The sequence below is a fragment of the Monodon monoceros genome, unplaced genomic scaffold, assembly GCF_005190385.1.
Source record: "Monodon monoceros isolate NGI ecotype Baffin Bay Population unplaced genomic scaffold, NGI_Narwhal_1 Super_Scaffold_18, whole genome shotgun sequence".
Taxonomy (NCBI): Eukaryota; Metazoa; Chordata; class Mammalia; order Artiodactyla; family Monodontidae; genus Monodon; species Monodon monoceros.
In genome coordinates this window covers 154,837,798-154,858,905 of record NW_021703774.1, presented here as the reverse complement: position 1 = coordinate 154,858,905, position 21,108 = coordinate 154,837,798, and the positions used below count along the sequence as shown (strand labels likewise).

The following is a 21,108-nucleotide window of genomic DNA, read 5'->3' as shown; positions in this document are numbered from 1 at the left end:
ACGTTGTGTCTTTCCTTATTGAGGACGAAGAGTCTGGACAGCAACCACGGATGAGGAAATTTATTTCCCAGACACTGTGGCCAAACAGCCATATGGGTTCCATGGCGAGGAAATGTCATTTTTATGGACTTGGATTCTCTAGGAGAAAAGGCCATAGGACACTTGGGAATAATGTATTTTATTATCATATTACTCAAATATGTACAAACTTTGCTGAGGGCGGCAGAGGTGAACCAGATGCCACTGTGTTTCTCTATCTGGGGCTCCTGCCCAGTGGCAGCTCTACTGGACCTGAGGGCCAGTCCTTGCTTTCCAGCTGCTGACCTCACAGACGGACTCACAGATTCTCTGGGTCCTTACGTAGTTATGTTCCTTTTGTGTGCCTCAGTCCCATTAAAAAAAGTGGGGGGATATGGGGAAGGGGCTAAAACGTCTCTTCGGGGGCCTCCACTGAACTCAGTAAGGTCAGAGGTGACAGGTTTCCAGGCAGCTGACAGTATCTGGGTCGCTGTGGAAAGTCAGGGAAGGGATGGATCGCCCGCCTGCCCGCCTCGGGGAGGCGCTCCCCAAGGGCCGGGCCTCCTCCTGCCACCCCGGGCGGTGGGGGATAGTATTCACGCAGTCTTCCCGCGCCCCCCCCCCGCCCCCGTGCCACGCTGCTTCCAGAAGGGCCCCCGCCGGCGTTCGGGCCTCCAGGCCGAGGGCGTCTCTAGCCGCGCGGCAGGGCGTACTCCTTGGGCGCCCAGAGCAGCTGGGGGCGGCGAATCTCGGCCCGGCGGCCGACGTCGGAGCTCCAGCAGAACTCGGGCGACAGCAGCTTGGCGGGCTTTTGCAGCCAGAAGGACTTGTTGAGGTGGCTCTCGTCGTGCCAGCGCGCCTCCAGGCCGCGCGCGCGGTCCCGTCGCAGGCCCCGCGCGCAGTAGACCGTCAGCTGCCGCAGAGCCGCCACGCTGCCCCCGAACACGGCCGCCTGGTAGCAGAAGTCGCCCTCGCTCGGGTCCAGCGCGGCGGCCGAGCGCGCGTCCCGCTCGAAGGGCAGCAGCCGCCTCCGCCAACGGTAGTGCCAGCCGAGCAGCTGCGCCACCGACTCGGCCAGTGCCTCGGACCCGAAAGTCCCGCTGAAGTGCTGGTCCACGTCCACGCAGCGCAAGAAACGCGCCTCGCGGCCCAGCCGCCCGCCCAGCGCCGCGTGCAGCGCGCGCATGCGCACCATGGACACGTTCTGCCAGGGCCGCCAGCGCGCCACGCGCTCCTCGCGCTCCTCGCGCTCCTCGCGCAGCCGGCGGCCCGGGCCCAGCCGTACGCGGGGCACGGCGGCCGAGCCCTCGGTGAACACGTAGTACACCACGCGCTGGCCCACCATGAAGTGCTGCTCAGCCGTCTCCAGGAAGTGCGCCAGGTACTTCTCCAGGTATCTGTCGGGCGGGGCGGGGCTGTCTTGAGTAAGCCGGGCCTCAGCGCACTCCGCCATCCGCGGAGACGTCGGGCTTCTGAGGCCTCCCCTCGTCCGTACTTGTGCCCCTGCAACCCCAGTCCCTGGAACTCCAAAACTGTCCAGCCCCGGAATCGTCCGAGGTGGACTAAAAATAATTACCCATTGTTTGCCACCCCTGCCCCGAGAGGCCCTTTGTGCCCCGCTTGAACGCGGCTCTCCCTGACCAATTCTATCAATAGAGCCCCGAGGAAGGGATGCTGTGCTGGCCCTTGGGAGGACCGGCTCGTTAGCCTTTGTCTCTTTAGAGCTCTGACCCTTCGCTTAAGAAATCCCAGAGCTCAGGGCTTCCCTGGTGGCACAGTGGTTAGGAGTCCGTCTGCCAATGCAGGGCACACAGGTTCGAGCCTTGGTCCGGGATGATACCACATGTCCCGGAGCAACTAAGGCCGTGCGCCACGACTACTGAGCCTGTGCTCTAGAGCCCGCGAGCCACAACTACTGAGCCTGAGCGCCGCAACTAAACCCCATGCGCCTAGAGCTCGTGCTCTGCAACAAGAGAAGCCGCTGCAATGAGAAGCCTGCGCACTGCAACGAATCGCGGCAACTAGAGAAAGCCTGTGGGCAGCAACGAACACCCAACGCAGCCAAAAATAAATAAAAATAAGTAAATTAAAAAATAAAAAAGAAGTGTCAGAACTCAGATGCTGCCACGAAGTGAGGGAGACCAGCCTAGCCACGGAGAGAGGCGCCCGCCAGTCATCCGCAGGACTTTTGGGAGCAGGGAGGGGCCCCCCTGCTGCTGAGCCCTGTCAGAATTCCTGAGCCACAAAATCACGAGCTGTGGTAATAATGAACTGTTTTCAGTCACTGAGTTTGTGGTGATTCCTTACATAGGTAACCGGGACGTTCAGAATACTGGAAGCTTTGTATGAACAGGCTTTGGGACCCCAGGCTTCTAAAGTAATCGCACTCATTAACGCCTGATAATGTGGAATCGTGTGGCAGATAATGTTCAAAGTAACGTGCATTATCTCATTTAATCCTCACCATTATTAGCTCCGTCTCTCAGGTGAGGAAACTGAATCTCAAAGAGCTTCAGTAACCTGCGCAAGCACGCATGCACATAGTTGGTAAGTGAAAGCCAGGATTTGAACCCAGCTTGGCACTGGAGCCTGCACTTGCTCTATTCCGGGTGGAACTGTGAGAAACTGGAATCAGAGATCTTGGAAGCCTCAGCATCCCAGGGTGTTGGACTCATAGATCCTTGGAACTCAGGACCTCAGGACCCTGGAATTTCTGGACTCAGAGACTCTGACCCCTAGGGCTGGTGCAGGAACACCCTACTCAGCATTCAGAGCAGAAGTGGGAGCACCAAGGCCCTGGAGAGGCCAGCAGTCCTGTTTGCCCCCAGCCTCTCAGGGGCCCTCCTGGCTTTCTCTCCCTTCTAGAGTGTAAGGGACAGAGTTGGAGGAGCCCTGAGCAGTTGTCTGGGGCACATGTCCTCAACACCCCCCCGGGCCGCAGACCAGGCCGCACAGCAGGTGAGTGAGCGAAGCTTCATCTGCCCCCATCACCTGCATTACCACCTGAACCATCCCCTTCCCCCCTTCTCCACCCCCTGGTCTGTGGAAAAACTGTCTTCCATGAAGCTGGTCCCTGGTGCCAAAAAGGTTGGTGACCGCTGGTCTGGGGTCTCTGAAGACAGAATTCCTTCCCCAGGCTTTTGGATATCTTTTCCTGGATGCAGAGCTCTCAGTGCCTTCCCAAAGCAGCCTGTTCCGTTATTAGAAACTCTTCCTTAAGTTGCCTTGAACACTAACTCTCTCTACCTTAGGACTGTAGGATCTGATTGCCACTCGAAGCCAGGAGTCCCATTTGCGTCACTACTGTAAAGTGAATACCAGTTTGCACACCCTGACATCCATAATGGGGAGATGGGCAGGTCAGCCCCCTGAGGTTTCTTCTCCACCTCCCACTCTGGGTTCCTTGTCCATACCTGGGGGACCATTAGTTCCTCGATTGGCCTCCTCTCCTGTCGTGATTCTGTCTTCCCTGCTCCTCAGTCACTTGCCCCCATGGCCTCTCCCTCGACTTGGTCATCATCAGTCTGCCCCCCACCCCAAGTTGTGGCTTCACCCGTCCCACTGTCTGAGCCCCCGTCCTTCCAGCCCACTTCCTGTGATATCACCCCCAACAGTCCTTCCTCACTGACTCCTCTGGTCTGCTGACCCTACCACTCTCCACATCCTCCTTTCTTCACTTCCCTCTTTATCCAGCCCAGATTCGCTCCCTTGCAAAAGCCCTCAGCTCCCCATCCCCTCTTCCACCTTCAGACTTTCTTGGTGAACCTCCCCCCGCCCCGCCCTTTCTGTGTGCCTAAACCTGAGCCGCTGACCTCCACAGAGGCTTCTGCAGCTGGGCCATCCCCTCTGTTTACCCAGTTCTCACCTCCTCTCACCTGAAAGACTCCATCATTTTCTCACCGCAAACCCAAGGCCTCCAGATGATCAGCCCCAGGCCCTGGGCAGGTTCCTTCTAGGTTGTGATGCTGAGCCCTTGGCTGCCTGGGCTGGGTGGACTCTAGGGAGGAGGGGAAGGGAAAGGATGGTCCTGCCCTCATGCTGGGAGTCTGGGACAAGGGGTGCTGTCTTTGCTTCTCGCTTTATCCTGGGATCCTACAGCCCAGGAGAATGGGGTGCTCCACCCCTGCATCATGTGCACACCCCCTCCCACTCCCTGCTTGGATAGCACCGCTCCCCTCCCCGGGCCTTACCTGCCTACAGCAAAGACAGTCAGACCAATGGTGAGGTTCTGTACAGCCTCTTGCTGGGCCACATCTGGGTCAAAGGTGCCATCCCAAATAATGGGGGCCCCCCAGCAGGTACAGGTCAGGACTTCAGGCCAGGCCCTGGCCAGGGCAGGGATGGAGAGACAGGTCCATTCATCTTCCTGCTTGATGCATGATCACCGCCACCTCCCCAGTCCTGGGACCCACAGATGGGTCACACCCAGGCCCTGCCCCTAGAAATCTCTTCCCAGATCCAGCAGAGTAGGGGGAGATGTGTTACCTGATGGGGCCCCTGGGTAGCGTGCCTAGCCCTGCCAGGGTGGGGGATGTGAGGAGGGCAGGAACGCTGGGGCAGAGCTCTGTAGGGTGTGTGGGTGTCCTCGGAATGGGAGAGATGGCAGCTCCTTACCAAGGATGCAGGGGACCTGTGAAGTTGTCTCTCAGCAGGGGCATTCTGGCCAAAGGGCAGAGCCCCATGGGGGTGAGGACTCCCAGGTGCCTGTGGGGTGGGAGCATCAGTGAGGGGCATGCTGGCCTGCCCAGGAGCCCTGTCGCTTTGCTCCTTACAAGGAGGGAGAGCCTGCAAGGATGCTTGTGCGGGCCATGACAGGTGCCACTCTCCATCCCTCAAGGAGGCACTTGGAAAGAGCCACTTCAGCCCTGCCCTGCTGGTCCCATCGTGAGTGCTGGGGGAAGGGGGTTGTACCTGACTACAGGGAGCCCATGCAGGAGCAGCCCTAAGAGGCCAAGTGCAAATAGGATCAGAAGATTCTCTTCCAGGCCCTGGGGGGGGGGGAGGGGGGGTCGGCAACTCATTTCTGCATATATTTTTATACACACACACATATATATGAAAAATGGGTAATTCAGTGTTTCATTTATTTGTTCGCTTTAATATGAATGTGTTATTCTGTTCACTTGGCACAGACATTCAGAGGTACAAAAGAGTATAGACAGTGCAGTCCTTCCTGTTCCCAGCCACGGCTACCCAGTTCCCCTGCAAGGGGATAGTTTATGCACATACAGGCAAATATAAATATGGTAGCAAATTCTCTCTCCCTTCCCTCTGTCCCTTCCTCTGATTTTCTCCCACAAATGGTAGCACAGTGATACGCTGTTCTCCACCTTGCATTTTCCACTGACCACTATGTCCTTGAGGTTGTTCCACCTCAGTACGTGAAGCGCTTCTTCACCCTTTCTTCCAGCTGCCTAATATGCCATTGACTGGAGGTGGCATCATTTACTTGACCAGGTCCCTTGTGATGAGCATTTAGATGTATAACATTTTGCTTTTCCTGGCAGCAAACTTGGGGGACAGTAAGTTAGGGGGTGGGGCACTTAGCCTGGGTAGGATTGACCTCGGACGGGGAGAGTCTGGGAGGGGATGCAGGGGGGGGTTGTGGCTTGGTGGCTGGGATTTGAGAGCATCTGGGGCTTAGGGATGAGTTGCTGGGCTGTCCGGAGGGCTGGCTGCGGTCAGGGACCACGTGTCTATGGCGGCTCCAGTCACAGGGCCGGGTCCCTCCAGCAGAGCTCAGCGACCCCACTGCTGGCTCAGAGGAGGTGGACTTTGGGATTTATGCATGGTTGCTTGTTTTCCAGGAGGGCCCTAAAAGTTGAGAATTTTAATAAGCTCCTCTGGGCAGGTCTCCTCCAACTCTCCTCAGCCCTTCTGGGTGCGGGTGTCTCTAGACAGACAGGACCCATATGGTGAAAGCCTGGCCACTGGGGCCAGACCCCCAAGTTCGAATCCCAGGCCACCACTTCTTAGCTGTCTGACCTTGGGCAAGGTTCTGGGCCTCTGCACTTTAGTCTTCTTGTCTAGAAATGCAGATAATAAGAGCACACGCCTTAGAGGGCTGCGACGGATATTGTTAATACCTACCAAGTGATGAGAACAAGGCCTTGCACACAGTAAAAGGTCAGTAAGCTTTAGCTATTGTTGATTATCATTAGTAGTAGTATTCCTAAACCAGCCCTCAGGATTCTCTGCACAGCCTCCCAGCTCCCCTCCCCGCCCTATGAGTCCTTCCAAAATCTGCCTCCTCTCGTCTCTTTCAAGAAGCCTGCCTGATCAGACCCTCCCGCCCCTGCCTTTTCTGCTACCCCACCTCACCGTTCCTCAGCAGGTGTATCCAGTAAATAGCTTCAGAGAGGCACCTTGCGGTTGTGTGTGTACGTAGCTGCCTGTGCATCTCAGGGCAGACACCCCTTCTGTTCAGCTGGTGAAACCTGGGTGCACTGACCCCTCCCTCTGCCTCGCCCACTGTCAGTCCCCAGGGGTGGGTGGTTGGCTTGGCCTCCTTGATCTCCGCCCCCCCTCTGCCCCTCCTATTTCTCCGGCCCCCACAGCGATCCTGCCTGCTTATCCCCCACCAGGACCATTGCAGCAGCGACCTCCCTGCTCCCAGTCACTCCTGACACAGCCCCCAGAGTCAGCTCATAAAATGCCACCTGCCTTAACTGTCCATGTCACGTGAACAGGGAAATCCTCGAAGGGGAAATGCATTTAGTAGGCAAACATATGGAAAACTGTTCACCCTCACTAGTAATCAAAGACTTATAGATTGGAACTAGGTGGGATGTTTTGCCTATAAAGTGAGCACTTTTTAAAAAGAAAGAAATGAAAATAGCCAGGCTGGGAGAATACAGCGAGACAGGCACTCTTACACCTGCTGGTGGGATGTAAATTGCTGCAGCTTTTTTGGAAAGCTCCTTAGCTGTGGGAATTGAAGCTTTCACTAGTCATCCCCTCTAATCCAATCACTGCAACTTCTGGGAATCTGTTCAAAGGAGATCATCTTCAGCATGGGAGAAGTTTATGCATCAAGATGTTCACTAGCTTCTGCTCGTTCATGCTTTCAGCCTATACTTATTGGTCACAAGCTCAGAATCAAGCACTGTGCTAGGTCAAGGATTCAGAGGTGAGCGAGGCACAGACCTTGTCTTTAAGGGAGCCGGGTCAGGAAGATGTGGGTGGCCAGGAAGGGAGGGGAATGGGGTCACATGACAAACTGCAAACAGATGAATGGAACACAGCACAGCAAGGCTGTGATTAGTGTAAATACAAGATACCATTATCTTGCAAATGGCCAGATACCATTGGGGAGAAGTCAGGGAGGCTTCCTGGAGGAGGTGACCCTGAAGAACTAGGACCTGAAGAACTAAAAGTTATCCACACAAAGAAGGCAGTGGGGCTTCCCTGGTGGCGCAGTGGTTGAGAGTCCGCCTGCCGATGCAAAAAAAGAAGGCAGTGGAGGGGAAAGGGAGGTCCATGAAAAAGAAACAGCACTGTGTAAAAGTGACGAGGTGAGAGTGCTTGGAAAATACGGGGAACTGCAGGCCTGCTGCAGGGGCGGGGGTATAGGGTGTGGATAGGAAGTGATAAGAGTTGAGGCTGGAGATAAGCCTGAGCCAGGTCACCCAGGGCCCACATTCCAGGATAAGGGGTTTGGACTTCATCTTGAAGGCCATGGGGAGCCCTGAAAGCTCTTTCCTTCAGGGAGCGATGCTGTCACATTTTTACTTGGAAGATACTCCGGCTGAACTGTTGAGCCTGGACGTGGGGCAGGGACCAGGTGGAGGCAGGAAGACAGGTGAGTGTTGGCAGTGGGTTGGGGAGGAGTAGGTGATGAATGGCTGTCAAGGAGGTTGATGGGCAGGACTTGGTCACTGATGAGAGGGACAGGGCTGGGGGACCAGGAAAGGAGATGGTGGCTGATAGTCTGGTTGGGGGTAAGAAGCTGGAGCTCAGAAAGGCAGGCAGGCAGGCAGGCTTGGGAGAGAGTTCTGGGATTCACCAGGAGGGCAGGGACGCTGTGGAAGAGGGAGAGAGCAGAGGAAGGAGAGCCAGGGCCCAGGCACCCACCGAGGACACGGTTGGGGACGGGCAGGGGACTGAGTGAGCAGAGGAGGCAGTGGAGGCTGGGGTGGTGGTGGTGGAAGCGGCTCTTCCGGAAGTTTGGCTGTAAAAGGAAAGGGAGAGGATGGTAACTGGAGGGGCTGAGGGCTTGGGATTGATGGAGGTGCGTGTGTTTCTTTCACACAGGGAGACTTGAGCTTGGTTGAACGTGGGCTGGAGGGCACCAGTGGAGAAGGCGTTGTGCTGCCCTCTCAGATACAACTGAAAAAGGCCCCAGCGTCCAGCCGAAGGGACTGGCTAAATAAACTTTTTATGAAGAGTCTGCAGTCACATGGAAAAAACTTGCACAAGAACCGTGAATGAAGAAAGCAGGGTCTAAAATTGATGGGCACTGTGGTTACAATCTAGCAATGAAAACATGCCGGAGCAAATAAGACTGAAAGGAAAAACGTAAGTGACTGTGTAATAAGTTATTTTTACCTCCAGTTGTCCGTAATGTGCTTTTATTGCTTTTTTAATGAAGGAAAAATACAGAGTTAACCATTTAGGAAAAACAAGTGTTTCTAAGCCTTTCTAGTGACTGCAAGGTGAAGTCCACCTCTCTTAGCCCTGCCTGAGGAGCCTGCACAGTCATTTCAAGCACTCACACCAGACCCAACTTTCCCACCTCTAGAAACGGGAGACTTCACAGTGGACAGGCCAAGGATGCTCTCCTAGCATTGCTGGAAAAAGCAAATGGAGATAAACAACCCCACTGTTCGTCCTTAGGGAGTTGGATGAATGAATTATGCATTTCTATACAATGGAAAGCAATGTGGCCACTGAAAAGGATAAGGTAGATTTATTTATATGTGCTCTCGGGAAAAGAGGGCCTAAAGAATCAAGTGGAAGAGGAAGTAACAACTGTACATAGAGGCTGGCTGCACTTCTGTCAGGGGGGAAGTCCCTATACCTGTGTACCTGTGCATTTACAGACGTGTTTCTATGTCGTTTTATAAAAACGTAGGAAAAAATCTGGAACAGCATTGCGCAATAGAAATATAATGTGAGCCACGAACGTAAATTAAAATTTTCTAGTAGTAGCCATGTTAAAAAAGTGAAAAGAAACAACCGAAATTTTTAGTATTTTATTTTAACCTAATATATCATCATTTCAATATGTAACCCCAAATATCATTTCAATATGTAATCGATATAAAAATTATTGAGATATTTTACAGTCGCTCCTGGAAGCGAGACTGCCCCCCCGGAGGGACGGCATGGGAGGTGCCAGGCGCAGGAGAAGGCTGCAGCGGAGCTCTCTCTGCCCTCCCTGCCATCTGACCCTCTTAGCCGGCCCCTCACAACTAGGGCAGCCATGCAGAGTTGTCCCCAAGTGGTCCAGGTGGGCTCCAGCTGTCAGCCCTGGGAGGGTGCTGACACCCAGGCCTGCAACAGGCTCCTGCCGCCCCCTCCCATGGCCCAGCCAGGGAGCCCCTAGTCCACAGAGGCACCTGCCTGACCCATTCCTCCCAGTTCCTTGCCCTGATATTTTCAAAAGGGTCCCCTCCCCTCCACCCCGCTTCCACCTGCAGAAGGTGGTCCCACAAGGTGGCCTCATGCCCTGCTCCTGTACTCTCCTTGCTTTCACGAGGAGGTTGAAGATCAGTCATTAGTTCCTAAGTGGGAACAAGTTTGCAGTCCTGGACAGTCACTCCCAGTTGGAATAGAGGGCTCACAGTTGCAGTGGAAGGTGCGCCCCAAAGTCTGTTCTCTGCTCACTGAGGGGGCTCAGAGTTTAGGGCAGCAGGAGGAGTTGCCGAGCTCTTCACGGGCACGAGATCTCCCAGGATGCAGCCTCCCCCCACCCCACCACCCATTCCTTGGACCGTCTCTGCCCCTTGGGCGATGTCCTCCAGTCACCTTCTCCCAGGACCTATATGGCTCAGCTGGTTCTCAGCAGGCCAGCCTTGGTGCCTCCTCCTTGACTGTTCTGACCACCAGGCTGGACTCCACTCGGGACAGCTGTCCCACCTCATCTTCCCCCTGACACTGGCAGCGTCCCCCCCTCACCTGAGTCCTTGCCATGACAGGAAGCTGGTGGGACAGCCTGCCAAGAACCTTCTCAGCTCAGGGCCGGGGAAGAAATGACCCATTCTTGGTGACTGGGAGCAAGCAGTTTCAGGCCATCTGCCAGAAACCACAGCCACAGGAGCAAGCAGGGATGAACTACCCGGAGAGGAGCCCCCTGGGGCCAATCACCTGGAAGAGGGTGGATGGAAGGCCAGCTCTGGTTGGCCAGAGGTGCTGAGACATTCTGTACTGACTCTTCCTCCCCAGGGCTCCTCGTGCCCCTCTTCAGTTTCGTGGTCCTCGGGCCAGACCGTGGTGTTTGCCACCCAGGGAGAACCTTGTTCTGCGCGGACCTTCAGCCAGATCTCAAGGGCGCCGGTCACCTGAGTGTGACCTTGGACAGTTCACCTTGAGGAGCCCTTGATCTCTTCAGTAAAACAGGTATGTGCACCAGTCACCCAGGACAGGGTAAGAGCCACACAAAGTAGTTACATGGAAAAGTTCTGGAAAGCTTGCACTAGGCAGGGTTTTTTTTAAAGTGCAGGTTATGATCTATTAGAGGGCCATGAAATCAATCTTATGGATCATGACTGAGATTTTAAAAATATGAACAGAAAGGGAATTGAAAATGTCAGAATGTATTGTACATCAGGGTAGGTATTGTTTTGTTTCAGTTTATATATTCAAGTACATCCACGAGGGTGGGAAACTTTTTTTAAACTGTCGGTCATGATCAAAAAAGTTTTGCAAAATTCTGTGTAAGGTGTAAACCTCAGGAGCAAACGCATGTTGAAGGAGGCACCCTTCAAACTGGGGCCTTTCACCCAGAGTGAAGAAACGGCGCTGATACTCACCTGTGTCAGTCAGCCCTGCAAATCCACCATATCCTCTTTCAGGGCTTTTAGTTCCCTTCTCCACCACACACATAAGGACAAACTCAGTTTGGGCCCGGCGTTGTCCTCCAGTAAGGGAAAGTGGAGGTCCAGCGTGGACTCGCCGAGCTGCACGGGCCACGGTGGGCCGGCCCGCCTGGCCTGGAGAGGGGAGGGCAGCGCAGGGGGCTCCCGAGGCGCCCTCTCCACCAGGCACCTTCCCCGACTTCCCTGAGGTTCTGAGGTCCTTGCCCCCTGCCACGCCCCCTCGGCCCAGGGTCCTGCGCTGGCCTCTGTCCTGTCGCCATTCCCGACCTCCGGGACCACCAGACTTTCCAGTCCTGGCTCCACCCTCTGGGTCGTCCACTAACCAGTTTTGTTTCTCCTCTTCCTCCGGGTAGTGGCTACATTTTAAAAGGCCTTCCAGAGAGTTCTCGTCCACATATGGGTACTGGCTCTTAAAAGGCCCCTGCTTATCTCCCCGGGCCCCGCCGTCACAGCACGTTACAGACTGAGTGAACGGCGAGCGGTCTGCGCCTGGAAGGCCCTTCTCCTTTATTCGAGGCTTAGGCGTCACCTCCTTGAGGCAGAGACTCTCCTAATAGTTTGCTATTGCAGCATCCAGAAAGCGCTCAGGGGTTGAGAGAGCCAAAGCCGCCCCAAGGGCAGTTCTGGAAACGGCGGAGGGAGGGGTCTGGGCTCTGCCTCAGGTGTGCCAGATATCCCTGGCCCAACAGCATCGTGTCTCCCTGGTGGCAGTGCTGGGTAGGGGGGCTCAGAGTTGAAGGGGCCCTGGACCTCACACTCCAGGGGACACCTGTGTGAAGAACAGAGGTGGGATCTGCTTTTCTCATGTGGACTGGGACCAAGGGCACCCTCAAAGGACCCAGCCCCAGCGAAGCATGGAGGATATGCTATCCAGTTAAGGTGGTCGTCCCTCCCCCAACCCAGGGACCCACCCCTCTCCTGACAGATGAAAAGTAACTATTCAGGACCACAGAAAGGCATCCCCAGGGGAGAAAGGCACAGAAGGAACAGATTTTACAGATTTATTTTTAAAAAACAAAAAGGTTAAAAAAGTCCTTCATTTCCAACCCTGCCTGGGGGTGTGAGTGGGGAATAGAACAAGCTCAGAAGGGCACCCACCCTTCCCCCAGGGAGAGTCCCACTCCCCCCAGGAGTCTGCAGAGGCCCGGGCAAGTCAGAGGCAGGCCCTCGCCCTTCCTGCCCCGCCTCCTCCACGGGCAGCTCAGACCGCCGCCAGCAAGTTCCAGAGGCAGAGAAGCATGGGACCCGAGGCCGAAGGCTGCCTTCTTCACCTCAGCGGTGGTCACTCCAGCTCTTCTGCCCTTGGATGTTCCCAGGGCCCCACCGCTGGGCTCCCAGGGCGGGCGGGCAGGCAGACGGGGAGGCGCGGCCTGGCCCAGCCCACCAGCAGCTTCCTCAGTGCCGCCTGTGACACAGCAGGGCAGTCAGGGGGACGTCACAGTGCAGGCAGGGGCTGCGGAGACACCTCGGCCATCTGCAAAGGAAAATCTCCCACTACTCTTCATCGCTTTCTGATCGTGCCTCTCTGCACTGAGGCGGCCCTTCTTTCCTATTCCCCATCCTGAGGCTGAGTGGAGTCCAGGACAAAGCACTAAGTGGCTGTTTGCTACAAAACACCTGGAGATGCCAGAGGGTGGCTCTCAGCCTGTCAGTCCAGGCTCCCACACGGTCACACAGTCACACACACAGCGTTAAGGCGTCTGTGCCAGCAGGCGTGGCCAAACTGGGCCCAGCTTCTCTCCCTCCACCTGTAGAGGGTGAGGGGGGAGAACCCTTCTGGCTGCTTCAGAAACAGGCTGCAGTGGGAGAAGCTGGCAGCGGGAAGAGTTAGCTGGGCCCGGAGAAGGAAGTGGAGGAAGGCGGGCAAGGGCTTCCGAGGCCTCTAGGCAGGCCTGACGGCTGCCCTTGGAAGTGACCCAACTCAGGTTGGGAGCCCTGACCGTATACCCCCTGGAAAATGGGGGACAGAGGGAGGGGAAGAGAGCGGGGCTAGAGTAGTGGGACTTTGGAGGAAGCCAGTGCTATCAATATGTACAAGCATAAAGCCCCATCTTCTGCGCCACCTACCTCTCTGCCCCTCCCACAGAAAGAAAGGCCCCTGAGAGCCATTGAGGAGGTGCCAAGACCTCCTCCCCAGCCATGCCCGACAGGGAAGGCCCCTTCCCTCAACTGGCCCCATCTCCGGGCCCCCAGGAGTGTCCGCTGGCTCTGCTCAGTCGGGAGGAGGAGCCCGGGGCCAGAAGCCCGGTGCCCGGCCAGCCCTAGGAGTCCTTGAGCATGCTGATGCGCGCGTAGATCTTGAGGGCGGGCCCCAGCTTGATGTTCATGGCGCTCATCAGGTGGTCCTCCTTGAGCAGCAGCAGAGCTTGCCCGTCGATTTCCTGGGCACGGAATTCCTCTGCTATCTCCTGGCAGCCTGAGGGGACATGACCAAAGACAGTATCAATGAGAGCTACCAGCGGTCACGCTTGGCAGTCACTGCCTTCAGATGCATCATCTCACATCATTCTCGTGACCACACCTTGAGGAAGGTGTTGCTGTTCTTATTCTACAGGTTGAGAGAGGCTGAGTGACTTACCCAAGGTAGCCAGACTCTAAGGTGGTCCTGTGACCCGACACCTCCTTGTTCACCGCCCCCCCCCCCCCACAGTGAACTGGGCTGACCCCGGAGATCAGTACAGGGTTGTGGAAGTGACAGCATGGGATTTCCAAGGCTGGATCACAAAGGGCGCAGCAGCCTCACCTTGGTCTTCTGGATAATTTATTTTGGAACATGCCAACCACCGTGTCGTGAGGACACTCAAGCAGCCCTCTGGAGAAGCCCACTTGGAGAGGAACTGAGGCCTCTTGCCCAGAGCCAGCTCCCCCTGTTGCCATGTGAGCGCAGCACCTTGGAAGGGGGTCCTCCAGCTCCAAGCCCTCAGAAACTGCAGCTCTGGCTGCTATCGTGATTGAGCCCTTGCAAAATACTCCGTGCCAGAAGTGCCCAGCTAAGCCACTCCACAGAACTCTCGAGATAAGAAGTGATTACTGTTTTAAGCCACTAGTCTTGGAGTAATCTGTTTCACAGCAGTAGGTAACCAATGCAGATCTGCGTACTTGGAAGATGGGTGCTGCCATCACCACACCTTCACCACGTGGGCGTGGCCTTGGACTTGGCAGCGGGCCAGAGCTGGAGGGACTTTCAGGAGAGTGGCAGTGAAGGTCTAAGGTTCCCTGAGAGACGGGAGTAAGAAGCCTGATGGTCTTGGAGGAAACTGCTGGGGAGGCTTAAAGGAACGTGAGGAAACTTACTGGAAATTGGAAGAAAAGGGATCCTTGTTATGAAATAGTAGAAAATTTAGCAACACTGTTGCTGGTGGTAACCCCGTGGGCATGAGACGCCTACTGAAAGTTGCTTGGGCTCAGGAGACCTCAGGCAGACCGCTGCAGGTGCCACCTGGCCTCCCACCGTGGCCGTGGGAAATGCGAGGAGGGACGAGGTCGAGGAAAACGAGAACAGGAAGGAGCCTGGATTTGCTGATTTTGAAACTCCTAAGCCTCTCCAGATGGCAAATGATGCTAAAATTAAGAAATGGTTTCTAGGCAAAGACCAAATCCAGGACACAGTCAAAAAGACACAGTCTAAAGACGAAACTGCGGGGGTGACTTAAATCTTTTGTTAAGACCGCAGAAAGCTCTAAGGTGCCGCCTCAGAGAACTGTTGGATCAAACGCTCTCTCAGGATTTTATGGGCGTGCCTCACAGAGCCTCTCCATTCAACAGCCCAGCTCCTCAGACTGTTAAGGGCACTGTCCCTCGGCTTCAGAAGAAACCTAATGTGGAGTAAGGCTTGTCTTGAAGACATTGTTGGATAACATTCATAAAAAGCCCACAAAGAGTAGAGAGAATCGTCTGGCAGAAACACTGCTCACATGGACGGAAAGGATCAGAGGTAATGTGAAATAAAAGCAGCAGGAAGTAGACTGAGAAAACAACTCCACAGGCTGCCTTTCATGGGAAAGGAAGGATGACTCAGGGTGGAACCAAGAGCGAAAGAGAATCACTCCGGGCTTTGAGTCCTAACCAAGGAAATGCCAACACATGCCCTGGTATGGACTGGTGACTCCTGTAGCCTCCTGTGTTCTCCCTTCTTGAACGGGGCATCCTGAATGGGCACGTGTACCGTGGTTACCCAATGCCCATCCCACCATATCCTAGGTTTGTGGAGGGAAGTGGATAACCCGTTCCTCGTTCCCAGGTCTGCAGATTGAATCATCCCTGAGGAGCTGGACCCAGTGAGCCTCATCCGTGCCTGGACCTGTGTTAGATGCTGAGATCCTGGACCTCGAACCTCCGCTGTAATGGGATGAAACTTGTGGGGCCTCGGGTAGGCGTGAGGGTATTTTGCATGAGGGAGGAACATGAATCACTGGGGTGAACTATGGGCCTCCAAGTAGCTCCCAATAATCCTTGCTTCCCTTTCATGCTTTCATGAGTCCCTCACAATGAATGGGGTGACCTGTGTGGTCAGCAAGATATTGTTGAAGTGACAGAATGTGATTTCTGAGGCTAGATCGTAAAGGGCATGGTGGGTGGCTTCCACCTTGCTCTCTTGGATCACCCCCTGGGGGGACAACTGGCTGCATGTCACGAGAACACTCAAGTGTGAGCGTTCTGAAGAGACCCGTGGGAGAGTGACCGAGGCCTCCTGCCAGCAGCCACACGCTCCCTGGGAAGCGTGTGAGTGAGGCACCCTGGCAGATCTGACAGCCCCAGGTGGCCCTTCACATGGCCTTGGCTGGCCTTGGCCGACATCCTCATCGCAACCTCCTAAGAATCCCCGTGGCAGAACTGCCCACCTAAACCGCTCCTGAATTCCTTACCCACAGGACCTGTGCGATAACAAACCTGGGGGATGCGGCAATAGATAATACGCTGGATTTGAGCCCAGTTCTGTTTAACTCCGAAGCCTGCTCTTAACCACTATATCCCACTCTGGTCTCTGAGTGAACGGGCTTATGGTCACCACTGCCTGACCTGGTCAGTGGCTGGGTGAGACTGGCAGAAGAAACAGTGGAGAAGCTCTGGTCCCGACGAGTGCAGCCGTGCAGATGGGAGGTCTTTCAAGGTTCATTTCTAGATCCTACCTTCGAGACCACCGGCACTGCGCACCCAGGGTCACGTGCAGCTACCGGCTCCTTTACATGCTTGCGTGTCTCTGCTTAGGCTGCTCCCTGATGCCGTCTCTCCATCCGGCACAGGCCTGCTTGTCCACCGTCACTCAGTGTAAACGTTCTTCGTTCTAACGTTCTCCTTGACCGATTTCCTCCACTCCCACTTGACGCCCCTCCCAACTCGCCCCGGAGACACACAGGGTTGGTCAGGTCATCACCTTCACATAGGCCCCTCACCGAGCCCACAGATACGGCAGATTATAGCCACGGAACATTACAGTCGGTGCTCCATGCTAGAATGTGAGCTCTTACCAGCAGGCACCTCCTCCTACTCATCTCTGCCCCCCACCCCGCACCCCGTTCCTGAACCCAAGCCTCTCCTTGAACTGCCCGGTCTCTCCTGGTGGCGGCAGGTGAGGTCTCTCACACCCTCGCTTTCCTTGCTACTCCAGGCAGGCGTGGAACTTCCAAGGACCTTACCTGGCAGAGAGCGGATGAATTCGTAGACATCTTCCACATTCCATTTGGTGGGCTCGCTTGGCAGGAAGTGGTGCCCCATGCCCACCAGGTCCCGCATGTGCACGTCAGGGAGCTCCAGGTCCCGCTGGCCTTGTCGCCGGCGGGAGGTGGATGAGCTGGCTGAGATGGGTGACAGGGGCTCCTCGTAGCTTGAGTTGTCGGAGCAACGGCTGGAGTCTTCCTGGCTGTGTGTTAGCTGCAGTGCGGCAGCAACTGAGAGGGGCACAGTGCCTGCTGGCTGGGAACACAGAGAAACGGTTTTCTTCAGGATGGGGGCATAAAGCACCTCTAACAGAGCGCTGGGCAAAGGCAGGTATATTGTCCCTTTTCTACGTGGTCTGCTACTATGTATCTGAATTCGAGATCAAAAAGCCTCTTTTGCCATGTCCCCTCTCGGATCCTAAGCAGAGTCAGTGCCAGTACTGGAGCACGTACCACACTATGCTACAATGATCTGATTCTACGTCTGTTCTTTCCTCTAGATGTGGGGTTTTAACCAGGGCTCTGTGGGTTTAGGGGGATGGTCTGTAAACCACCTGAAATAGCATGTAAATTTTCTTGTGTGTGTCTATGTTGGACTGTAGCTTTCATCAGATTCTTAAAGAGGTTTATGGCCAAAACAATAACGATAAACAGCAAAATACACATAAGGTCTGAAGCATCATACTAGGCTCTGAGTTCCTGGAGCACAACTTAAGAGATTTAGTGCCTAACAGCTCCTGACGTACAGCCAGTGCTAAAACATACTTAATGAACAAATACCCACGTTCCTGGTAGAGACCTTCAAGGACTCAGTGCTCTGATGTTCAGAGAGGCAACAAGGAGGGGAAGTAAAGGGTGTCGGCTGCCTCTCACCTAGCCCTCCTCGGAAGGCAGGTGCTACCTGGGACAGCCTGTCTCTTCAGGCAGGGGAGCCCCGGAAGTCAAGGATGGAGGCAAACTGGAAGAAAGGGGTGAAGTCGGGGCAAGGTCACGGAGGAGGGAAAGTTGAAGCACCCATGGGTCTAAATGAAGGGACCTATGAAGGGACACGGGGAGACGGCTTGACCTGACAGATCATGAGAGATGAGAACGTGATGCAGCACTGATGCCAGCAGCGGAAAAGGACGGCGGGCATCCCGGGTCGTGTTAGGAAGGGAAGTTGGTGGGGACCCGAGAGCACGAGCTTCAGGCTCCGCCAGCCTCTCACCTGCTTCTTGGTATCCTTGGTAAGTGTTGGCAGACTGGCTTTGCTGGCCCGACGGCGGTTATGGGTTGTGGCTCCCGCCTTCTGCAGCTTGCTCCGGTCCGAGTGGAAAAGGCCCACTCGTTTGGTGCATCCCACATTGTACCTGCCAGAGCCAGGGGAACAAGGGTGGTCAGGGCAGTCGTAGGGCGAATGGCCCAGGAGGAGGAAGAGCAGCCAAGATACTTGGCAAAATCTGCGTCTGCCTCCTCCTCCCAGTCCTAAGTCCATCACTCAGTACTAGCTGTGTGGATCTGGGCAAGTCACTTAGCCCCTCAGTTTCCTTATCTAGTGCTGGGGAGGAGACCACTCACTTTCTGTAACCGGTCTGGCAATAACATAAGCTAACGTGTGCAAAGTGCCTGGCACAACTCGGATCACGGTAAGAACTCAGGGCTGCCACATTCCACTCCACGTATCACCGGGGCTGGGAAACTAGTGTCCTCCGTCCTGACGGAGGACAGCTTGGCAGAGCGTCACAAAGGTGCGGGAGGCCCTCCAGCGCAGCCTGCGGGGAGGGAGGGCTGCGGACAGCCCTACTCCAGCTGGTGTGCAGGGCGTCTCTGCCTGGGGCCTAGAGAGCTCCTCTCTTCTGGGGGCTCAGGCCTCTTCCCTCTCGGCACAAGGATCACTCCGGGCTTAGAGTCAGCAAGTCTAGATCCCCAGCTCGAAGGCTTTAGGCGCAATTACTTTTCCTTGGTGCCTCAGTTTCCTAACATGTATAAAGGGCATGATAGCAATACCTGCCCCACAGTATTACTCTGAAGATCAGATGGCATGATGCATATTAACACCCAGCACAGAGACTCGCACACAGCCGGTCCACAGTAAACAACGTCGGTGTTTGCTGTGATCATCCGTCTTCCAAGCTGCGCGAACGCTCACAAAGGAAGCGTCTGTAGCCAGCGCAGTGGCTCTGGGCAAAGCTTCCGGTGGAGGCTTCGGTAAACCCTAAGGAGATGGGAGCTGCCAAGGGCGGGTGCCAGTGGGACCCAGGAGGGCCCGACAAGCTACATGCTGCTTCCTTCCCTTGGACCCTTGCCGCCTGCCCTGCTCTGCTCATGGGAGTTCTTTGGTGAATGAGTGACGGGATGCTGCTTCCAGGCAGGTCACGGAAATAAGGAGCTGGGTACCAAGGCGCAATCCCAAGAAAAGGGAAGGGGCTGAGGCTCTCACCTTTTTGCACAAGCCATGGAGCAGAAGCGCTTGGAACGCTTGAACTTGTAGGCAAAGTCCACCCGGCCACAGAGCTCACACTTGAGTTTAAGGGGAGTACCCTCCTCTTTGGATTCTGAAAAGCATGAAAATCGGTAAGCGCGGACAAGGAGTAGTCCCCACAGGACTGCCCACAGCCCCACCCTGGGCCACTGCTCTGTCCTGCCTGCAGCAGCGGCTTGGAGAGTGCCAAACTGCTTTGTCGCTATTTTTGGAAGGGCTGTGGTCTCACCCCGGAAAGTACCCGAAGGTGTCCAAAGACGGCTCCTGGACACCCAGCAGTTTCTGCTTCTAAGGACTATGAGGCAAAGCACGGGTGGGGAAGAACCAGCGGCCCTCTTTAGGACCCTGGAAGAGAGCAGGCGGCTCACAGGGAAAGCTTCAATGCTGTCACCACTGGTCTGGAACTACCCCGCCCTTCCCTTGAGGTGTCCAGTTGGCTGCCGGCCTGGGTAACAGAGCCCAGGAGTTCTGCAGCCTACGTGGGCGTCCCATCCCGCCTCCACTTAGTCGGTGGCTCGTGTGGCAAGTGCAGCCCTCGCTGGCCCCCGTCCTGAGTGCAGGCTCCTGAGGCGGTAGAGGAAGGGCACGAGCCACCTGGGGCTGCTCCTGCAGGCCTACAACTGGCGAGTGACTCACGCGGGCAAAGCCGCTCTTGGAATCCTGGGGCTGGCAGGAGTGGGGCTGGAGACAGGCAGGGCACACTCAGTTCCCCAGGGGCAGGAACTGCCGTCCGTTTTCTAGGGACAGGGCTGAGCGGGCACAGGACAGGGCAGTCTGGTCAGCTGACATGTTCACACGCTCCCCGGCTCAGAGCCCCTCCGTGGATACTAGGAAAGGACCTTCCAGCCTTGCTGAGTCCTGTTCAGCCCCGCCAGAAGCCCCAGCATCCAGGGTCTGAGACGCTACCTTGCAGATAGGGCTCCTCCATCTCTGAGTCAGTGGTGGTGGTATGGTCCTGCTGCGGAAGTTTCTCAGGCAAGAACCCCTGTGCATACTTCTTCTTGAGATTCCCCACCAGCAGGGATGAGCGTCCCACCTAGGGGACAAGGCAACATGGAGGCCATGAGGGTCAGGTGGGCATGCTTCCTTGCCATCCAGCCTCATCAAAATTACATGTATAAAGCACCCAGGCACAGACGCCCGCCCCTGTATCACCATCCAGGTACACCCTGCTCAAGGCCTGTTTTGCTGTTTAGCTCAAGAGGCAAGATGCCGATGACCACCAAAGCACAGGGATGGAAATGGCTTCAACCCAGGACCAATGGATGGCTTAGGAGGTCAGGAGAATATCTACTTTTCCAAGCATCTAGGGGACAGAGATGGAGGCAGGGGTCAGGTTTCCCGCAGCACCAGGACAAGGGCCAGGCCCCAGCACTCACGCATCATGGGGCAGGAACACAGCTGAGGCTGTGTGTGACTGTATGTGTGACACACAGACCCAGCCGCCATTCCTGGATGCCTTACTGTTCTCTCCCTTACCACTGCCCTACCCGAGCCAGAGGGACAGGCAGCCACGGAGGAGAAGAGGAAAACGCGGACGCTAGGCCACACCGGAAAGCAAAGGCCCTCGGTGGTGCCAGGATCCCAGACTAGCTGATTCACTCTTTGGTGCACTCCCTTTGTTGCCTTTTGTGCAGGCCACCTGGTCGCCAGATCTCTTGGGCGATGCTGGGGCTGCTGTCCAATCAGCATCGATCCTGTGAGATCAGCTGGGTTCTGGAGCTTCTCTAGGGGGCCAAAGGGAGGACCTAGTCTAATGAGGGAAGGTATGTGACAGGGCTAGAGCTACTTATAGCTAAGGTGCCCCAGGCCTTGACCGACCTCCAGAGGGAAAGAGGACAAGAACCTGTCTTGGCATTTTTGTCTTTTGGCATTTTAGAAGGGCAGTCCACCCATCTCAGTTAATCAAGCCCAGAGGCTTCGGCTGACTATT

At 55.7% G+C, this 21,108-nt stretch overlaps 2 protein-coding genes across 4 annotated transcripts in view; both read right to left on the bottom strand.

The window, feature by feature from the left end:
- Nucleotides 1-709: 709 nt before the first annotated feature.
- On the bottom strand, nt 710-13,198 carry A3GALT2 (alpha 1,3-galactosyltransferase 2). The gene is given in 9 exon segments (XM_029227025.1): nt 710-1,415; nt 4,209-4,343; nt 4,633-4,722; nt 4,930-4,987; nt 4,990-5,006; nt 11,135-11,520; nt 12,382-12,462; nt 12,998-13,007; nt 13,125-13,198. Coding segments are annotated over 9 exon segments (1,557 nt in total).
- The window catches only part of PHC2 (polyhomeotic homolog 2), a 52,444-nt gene continuing 43,380 nt past the window's right edge, over nt 12,045-21,108 (bottom strand). For all 3 annotated transcript variants that reach the window (XM_029227877.1, XM_029227874.1, XM_029227875.1), the window contains 5 exons: nt 20,082-20,211; nt 19,134-19,248; nt 17,922-18,063; nt 16,694-16,970; nt 12,045-13,473 (listed from right to left, as the gene is read on the bottom strand). In XM_029227877.1, the coding sequence (XP_029083710.1) occupies nt 13,319-13,473; nt 16,694-16,970; nt 17,922-18,063; nt 19,134-19,248; nt 20,082-20,211 (819 nt within the window). In that variant the 3' untranslated portion in view covers nt 12,045-13,318. The remainder of the gene's footprint in view (nt 13,474-16,693; nt 16,971-17,921; nt 18,064-19,133; nt 19,249-20,081; nt 20,212-21,108) is intronic.